General features: G+C 58.8%; 1 protein-coding gene across 1 annotated transcript; it reads left to right on the plus strand.

The window, feature by feature from the left end:
- Positions 1–1,722: 1,722 nt before the first annotated feature.
- ID3 (inhibitor of DNA binding 3) lies at positions 1,723–2,354 on the plus strand. Its single transcript, XM_009904931.2, has 2 exons — positions 1,723–2,068; positions 2,275–2,354. The coding sequence occupies exons 1-2, from the start codon at positions 1,745–1,747 to the stop codon at positions 2,329–2,331; spliced, it is 381 nt and encodes a 126-aa protein (XP_009903233.2). The 5' UTR covers positions 1,723–1,744; the 3' UTR covers positions 2,332–2,354.
- The last annotated feature ends 5,426 nt before the right edge of the window (positions 2,355–7,780 follow it).

Below are 7,780 nucleotides of genomic sequence, written 5' to 3' on the forward strand. Positions count from 1 at the left end.
GGCGTGTTCCCTCTTAGCACCCCCAGAGCAGGTTACCGAGGGTCATGACACATGGAGACGACTTCCCGGGAAACGGTGGGGGGAGTGTAAAAAAAAGGACAAAAAAATAATCCAGCCCCCGACGGCTGGATGCAGCTCTAGGGGGGCTTGGAGGGGGGATGAAACAGCTCCCGGGATGGGGGAGAAAATAGGCTGCCCCCCGTCCTGCGGCCCCCAGACCCCCGGGCTGAGGGGGGGACAGGAGGGGCTAAAGGGCGAGAACCAAACCCCAGCGTCACCGAACCGGGATTTGGGCAGCTCTGGAATAAATCCTGATGTGGGCAGGAGTAATTCGGTCCAGGTGCCTCTGCCCTCCCCACCCCCCCCCCCGCCTTGCACCCCACATTAACTGCGACCCTTAGGCCTGAGTGGAGTCCTGGCGTGCCCCCCACCCTCTCGGCTGTTTTACCCCTTCCTGCCCTTAACCCCCGTAACCAAAATCTATGGAAATTCCCCTAAAACGAGATGGGGGTGGGGGGGGTGGGGGGGGTATTTTAACAGGGGATTGGGGGGCGTTATCCCTGGAATTTAAGAGGGGATACGGGGTGGGGGGGTGGGGATTAACCCTGGATTGTAACCGGGGGAAAGGCCTTACCCATGGAATTTCACGGGGAATATGGGGCGACATTACCCCTGGATGTAACGAGGAGTCACCGTGGGGGGGGTGTTGCGGGACTGTCACACACACCACCCCCACGACCCCCTCTAGGACTCCTCCACGTGCGGGTGACACTCGTGGACCCAGATTCCTCCAGCTTTGGGCTTTTCCAAGGCAGCGATGGTTTGGGGAGGCACGGGGGGGAGATGTGTTGCCTTCACACCCCCCACCCCACCCCACTTCATAGCAATACCCTTTTTTTGTCTATAAATCTCCTTGCCCCTCTCTCCCCAAAACCCACACACCCCTCCTTACACGCCCCCCCGCAGCCTCTCGCGGGCGCTGACCTAAATCTGGTTTCTCCATCGTAACCTCAGTTTTACCGCAATTAATTTTTTTCTGCTGGTCACAAGATAATTCCTGACGCCAGGAAGTCTGGAGGTCAGCTGGGGAGGGACTGGGGAGCGGGCGGCACTGGTTCCGTACAGGATCACCCGGTAAAACCCGAGGGGGGCGAGAAAACACCCCCTAGTCCCCTGCTAAAAATAGGGGGGGGCGATCCCACTGGGATGAAGGAAACCCACTGGGATGGGGGGAGGGGAGGGGCAGCTTGGGGGCAGACCTGCGATTGGGGTGTTTGGAAGGTTTAGGAGGGAATCCCCCCACAAAGGGGTGCGTTGAAGGGGAGGTCTGTTTCTGCGGTGGGCAACGGCGTGGGTTTATGTGTCCCCCCGCCCCATTCCTTGCTATGAGGCCACCAAGGGTCATTTTTTGGGGGTGTGAGGGAGTGTGGGGGGTGTCTGGCGCTGTACTGAAATGCAGGGGTGGGGTTTAGCGATGAATTTACATTAAAAGGGGTGGGGGCAGGAGCTCGTTAGCACTCAGGGGGTGGGGTCGCTGCTCTGCCGATATAAGGGCTGGTGCGGCACGGTTTCCTCCCCAGAGCACCAGCGAGCTGCGGAGGTTTGGTCTCGGTAGGGAGGGGTGGTGACAATCCCGGCGGTACAGGACACCCAGGCTCTGGTGGTCGCGGTGCCCGGAGGTGCCAACAGAGTCAGCCGTCACTGCACCCACTGAGACCCCCCCCCCAAGGCTCCCACCACCACAATGAAAGCCATCAGCCCGGTGCGGTCCGTCCGTAGCTGTTACGAGGCCGTTTGCTGTCTCTCGGAGCAGAGTTTGGCCATCGCTCGGGGGGGCAACAACAAGAGTCCCACCCTGGAGGAGCCCATGAACTTGCTGTACGATATGAACGATTGTTATTCCAAGCTTCGGGAGCTGGTGCCGGGCATCCCGCAGGGCACCAAGGTGAGCCAAGTGGAGATCCTCCAGCATGTTATCGACTACATCTTCGATCTCCAGATCGTGCTGGAGGAGGGGGGGGGCAAGGGTCGCGACCCTTCCTCGGAGGCCACCCTGTTGTCCCTCAAGGTAAGGGCTGTTCTGAGCTCGTGTGTGTGTGCGCAATGGAGATGCTGGTTTGGGCGGAGGGGTGGGAGTGTATGGAAAGGGGGCATGTCTGGGTCGGGATGGCTGGGGAGATTGCTCTGGTGCGGTGGGAAAGGGGGAGATGGGGACACACACTCCCCTCCCCCCCATTGCCGGGATGACCCTGAGCCTTGTCCCTCTGTCCGCAGGCGGCCGGGCTGGCATCGGAACTCTGCTCCAAAGAGGAGAGAAGTTTGTGTCACTAAGGGCTGCTCCTGCAGGTGAGTGTCTCCCCCGGCCCCCACCTCCTCGGAACTTTAATCCCTGCGAGGATCCGCACCCCAATCCCCCACCCCTCACCTCCAGCGGTCCCGAAGGGATCGATACTGCCCCGATGCAACCCGATCAGCTCCCCAGTCCCCAGAGTTACCCCCGCACTAATTAATATTTGTTGTCTCTTCTTTCTTCCCTTCATTCTTTACTTCTTATCCTTTTTTTTCTTTCCACGTCTTTCTCCTTTTTTTCTCTTTACCTCTCCCCGCTTTCCCTCTTAATTCTTTCACGTCTCCTTTCTTACCCTCCCCCCTCCTTTTTCCCCTCTCTCCCCCCACCCTCTCTGCTCTGCCCTCCCGTGCCAATTAGCAAACAGCAGCGAGCGGCGGTTCCTGGTTCGTTATCAGCCGGAGGTAAATAGCAGCTTCCTCCGCGGCGCCGGGCTGTCTGCGACCTACCGGCCCCGGCATCGACTCCCCCGGGCGCGGGGAGCGGCTGGTCCCGACCCCCCCCCGCATCCTTCCACTGCCAGCATGTCCTCCTCCTCCCCTCCACGGAGAGCAGCGTCCCGGATTGAGCAGGGCTTTGGACCCGAAGCTGCAGGAGCTCTCTAGACAGACTGATGAAGAGGAAGCTGTCTGTATATGTTTGGATTATAGAAGGTGTTTGAAGGGCATCTGGGAGGGGTGGGTGGATTTTAGGGGGGTTTTGGGGAGGGGGGGTGTCCATCCTCGAGTATGAACCAAACTGGGGCCACGGCCTCGTTGTATTGTGGAGCTCTATACTAGAGTATGAGTTTTGTACCTTTATGCAGGAAGGTGAATTTCTGCGACCATGTCTTGTACTTGCTTATAAACTTTTTATAAAAGTTACCATTTTTACGGAAGAAAAATAAAATCTGGCTCGTTTGGACTGTTCTGGGGTGGAAGGAGATGGGAGCTGGATCCATGGGTTGGGAGAACAGTGCCCTAAGGGGGTGGTGGGAGCCCCCCAAAAGCCCCTGTGGGTGGCAACTTCTAGGGTTATGGTAGGAATCTCATTAATTGTTCAATGGCTTTGAAATGTCAGCTCAGGTATGGGAGGAATTAACTCTGGGCTGCTGGCTCCTGGCCTCGATGTCTGCCAGCTGTTTTGGGTGCTGCTCTTCACTCCTTCCATATCAGATAAGGGGAGAAGGTGGAAAAACGGCACTGAGCTCTGGGGATCAGCTGGAGATGAAGCTGCAGTGCAGGGGGGGGAGGGAAAGCATGCCTTTTCTTTTCAGTGGCTTCCACTCTGCCAAACAAAAACCGCCAAAACAACGACCACCACAATGCATTTACATATAATAAAAGGCTGCCTGCTGCTTTGGGGCTGAATTGGAGCTTCTCTTGGGCTGGCAGGGGAGATGCTGCTTGCCCCAGGGATCCCTCCTGCCAAGAGAAGTGGAGCTTCTGGCCTGCAGCTGCCCTGAGCTTTGCAATCCCACAGGTGCTATCTATACACACACCCTTCCCCTGCCTGGCCTGGATTCCTCCTGGGGGGAAGGGGGAGCAGCACCCCAGGGAAGGGGTGCTGGGAGCAGAAATGCCTTTCCCTTCCCTTGGATGAATGCTGTGGTTTCCCTTTGGCCCTGCAGCAGATGGGACCCGTGGCTGCAGTGCAGCTGGGCTGGATCCTGCTCCCTTGGGAGGGTGCTGGCCTCTCTCTGTGAGCAGGGTCAGGCCTGGCTGCTCTCCTCGGGGTTGAAATCCCCCACCTGTAGAATCATCTTAGTGCCATGGGCTTGGCCAGGCACTGTGGGTACTGACTATGTGGCATGAGGGTGTCCTCAGGGTGCTGCACTCAGGGTGAGTTCAGGGGTTTCATGATGTGAAGAGGAGGAGCAGGAGGAAAGCAGGAAGGGTTTTGGAGCACAAGGCCACACAAGCCTTGCCCCATGTGCAATGACTTTAGCCTCAGTCTCTGCGATGGACAATGTGTGCCTGGGGCACAGCTGGCACCTCCCAAGCACCCCTTGTCCTTGGGCATTTCCATGGGGAAAAGCAGCATGTGGGGCATCCAGAAAGCTTCCAGGTGGTCCAGTGGGATCATGAACCCCTGGGAACATCCCTCCCTGCCTTCTTCCAACCTCTAGTCCCTGTGCTCCCTGAGGGTAGATTACCCTCTGGTAGCCTGGGATGGGTGACACGGGGTGGGACAGGGTGAGGTGGGGATGTCCCAGCGTGGTGGGAGGTAGGTGAGGGTGCTGGGCTGGAAACCACTGCTGCTGGGAATGGAGCTGCTGTTATTTTAATGGCTAAAAATAGGCTTTTGCCATCTCTGCTGCTTTTAGCTGGGGAGGAAAAGCTGAGGGGGGGTGCAGGGTGAGCGTCCCCGTGCTCACCCTGCTGTTGTGGGCCTCCAGCTGTGCGCCGCTGAAGTGCCAAAGGGATTTCATTGGGATGGGTGGGAAAAGCACCCTGGGAATGAGACAGGGGACAGGGATGGAGTTTGATAGCTAAAAAATGGTCTCCCTGGGGCGTGAGCACCCCAGTTTGTGATGGGTCCCTCAGCTGGGCTGATGGTGCTGCAGCTCACGGCCCTGTGGGAGCAGTTACTGACTGTAGTTTGGGGCTGGGGTGGCAGGGAGCAGCGAGAACAGGCACTGGCAGAGGGGAGGGGGTGTGTGTGGAGAAACCAGTCCCAGAGGGGCTTTGGGAACAGAAGCAGTGCTGGGAAGCTGGATGGGGACTCCCAGCCTGCAGGAGAAGAGGCAGCTCCTGTCCTGTCCCTCGCGGAGAGTCAGGGTAGGGGACTCCCTCAGCCAAGACGGGTGGTCACAGCTCTGCTGGGGGCTCCCCTGGGTTTGGCAGGGTGAGGGCTTGGCACCGGCTCATGGGAAGCCTCCCAAGGGCCATCACCTCCCCCTGGGTGGTGGCCGGATCCTGACACCTTTCCTGGAACAGCCTTTCCCAGGCCCTGGAGATGGTTGGAGGATTGGGGGGGGGGGGGGGGGAGTACAAACCGTGCCTGCAACTCCCCCCAGCCTGGGCTATGTCGTGATGCTGAGGCTTTCCTTGGAAAAACAAAGAAGGGGGGGAAGAAAGAAAAAAAAAGGGGGGGGGGGAATGACTACAAATATTCCCAGTTGTCCTGCTGGGGCTGGGATTTCCCTGGGGGTTGGCTCAAGTGCAAGAAATAACCCCGGCCCCCACCCTGTGCCGAGCATCCCAGGGCTTTGCAGGTCTCCTCCTGGTTTATGGGTGCAAAACCCAGAGGAGGAGGAGAGCAAAATCAAACTCCAGGGAGGTGAAGGCCAAGCAGGGGCCCAGGCCGGTGGCCAGCTGGGCCGGTGGCCAGCGAGGCCGGTTCGTTGGCCAAGATTTTGGCAAGCGCTGGGCTGATGCAATCGCTGCGCTGCCGGCGGCCGATCCCCACCTGTATTTGCCATTGTGTGCCCGGAGCTGTTTGCAGGTGTTTGCTGGCGCCGCGCTGTCTGAGCCGCACTTCCCTCCTCCTCCTCCTCCTCCTGCTGCTGCTGCTGCCCCGGCCAAGGCCTGCCCCCTCCCCGGCCCCCGCGCACTCACTCGCCTGGCCTTGGGCGGCCGTGCTCGTATGCGGGAGCAGGGACACGCGTGTGTGAGCAGGGACACGCGTGTGTGCTTGAGAATGTGGGGTGGGAGCTCAGCCTGGGTGCATATGCACTGTGTGTCCGTGTGCACACGTGTCTGTGCGTGCTTACACACCCGTGTGTGCTCACACTCGTGTCTGTGGTCAGTGACCTCTGTGCCCTTACTTGTGCCTGTGTGCACTTCAATAGCTGTGTGCCCTTGCACACGCGCTTGCACACACACGCTTGCCCTTCCCTGCCTGCAGACACACACACGTGCCTATGCACACACACTCTCACACACACATTCACGTGTGCCAGTGACACAGAGTTATCCACCCCTCCATCTCACCCTCCCTCAGCGACTCCGGCCGCCGCAGCCGGGGGACGCCGGTCCCGGGGGGTCCCGGGGGTCGTGAGGGCCATGCTCCACGGCTCGCTGCTGCCATCTCCAGGACAGAGGAGGGAGAGCCTCGGGAGGGACCGGGCTCTCCTTCCGTGTCCCCCTCACACGCTTAGACCGCCGTGCTAAGCCTTCCAGCTGGACAGTGGTGAAACCAACAGGGACCCTCAGCTCAACCCGGAGGTGGTGAGGAGTGGAGGTCTCCACATACATCTCCCAGGACTTCTTCACGTACAGCAAGTTGGGCGAGCAGAGGAAGGAGACCTTGCATGGAGTCCAACACCTCTTGGAAGGCAACAAGAACATCAGGGAGTACAAACAGATCCATGAGCTTGGCATGTAAGACCTATTGCAAACCTTCTCCCTCTTTGCTGCCTCGGTTGTTGGGTGTATGGAGTGGGATCAGCCAAGGCAAAACCTCTCCAGAGCAAGCTGTCCCTTTTGGGTTGTGGGGTGGACGCTGGTGCCTGTCACCCATCCAGAGACACTGGCAGCACAGTGAGGTACCAGCCTGTGGCAGGGAGAGAACATTGCTGGTGGAGAGCCATGGCTGGAAAACCCGTAGAAGTCCTATTGAAGAAGGATTAGATGGTGGGGGTGAAGGATGCTCCTAACTCCTCCCTTGGCTGTGCAGGAGCATAAGCTGACTCAGAAGCTTTTCTACACCACCTTTTGGGGCAGCCTCAGCGAGGGCACATTGGTGACGTGTGGGGACATCGTCTCCATTGTGTCCAAACTGCAGGAGGTGGCGTACCTGCCAGCCCAAGCTCCCTGTCCCTGTCCAATGTCATCCAGCTGAGGGCAGCCCAAGGCAGACAAGGTGACAGGGGAGTCTGCACCCTGCCACACTCAGCATTGGCTTTGTGAGCTGAAGTCCAGACAGCAGTTGCCTTCTCCTTCTAGGGGGGAAGACGGAGGTCTGGGTGGGTTGAGCTGCCAAGCTCAGCCGTGCTCCTGGCAGAAGGAAATGGTGCCCATCTGTGTGGTGGCTTTACTGCTGCCAGGGTTTCTGTTCTGCCTCAAAGCCCTCACAGGGCAAGAGGTAAATGTCTAGAGGCTCCTGGCAAGTGTCTGTGTGTCCTCCCCAAGCTGAGTTGGAATTTGGTGTCCAGGCGCATCTGGACACCAAATTTGTTAGCCTTCAAAGGAGGCTTCTTTACAAGGAAGTCCACCTGAACATCCCCAGCCCTGGGCATGAAGTTGCCTCATGCTGGAGTGGAGAACGATGGAGAGAATAGTGGAGAGGAAGGAACAGATGGAGAGGAAAGAATGGATGGAGGGCAACCTGGTGCTGGAGAGGAACGGACTACAGTGGCTTTCTGGGCTCCCCTTCCTTTGCCAGCAAACCCGATGCACCCCCAGGACGTGTGGTGGGTGGCCAATGGCTGCGCTGGGGACAGTGGGTGACAGGTTGGGTGAACTGCTGTGAGCGAACCTAGGGGTCACATCTGCTCCCGCTGAGTCCCTC

Source organism: Dryobates pubescens, chromosome 20 (assembly GCF_014839835.1).
Source record: "Dryobates pubescens isolate bDryPub1 chromosome 20, bDryPub1.pri, whole genome shotgun sequence".
Taxonomy (NCBI): Eukaryota; Metazoa; Chordata; class Aves; order Piciformes; family Picidae; genus Dryobates; species Dryobates pubescens.

What these genes read in the sequence shown, in the direction of transcription:
- ID3 (XM_009904931.2), top strand. Translation starts at nt 1,745, where the DNA reads ATGAAAGCCATCAGCCCGGTGCGGTCCGTCCGTAGCTGTTACGAGGCC. An exon ending in CCACCCTGTTGTCCCTCAAG is followed by an intron (nt 2,069 to 2,274) that starts GTAAGGGCTGTT and finishes CTCTGTCCGCAG; the next exon opens with GCGGCCGGGCTGGCATCGGA.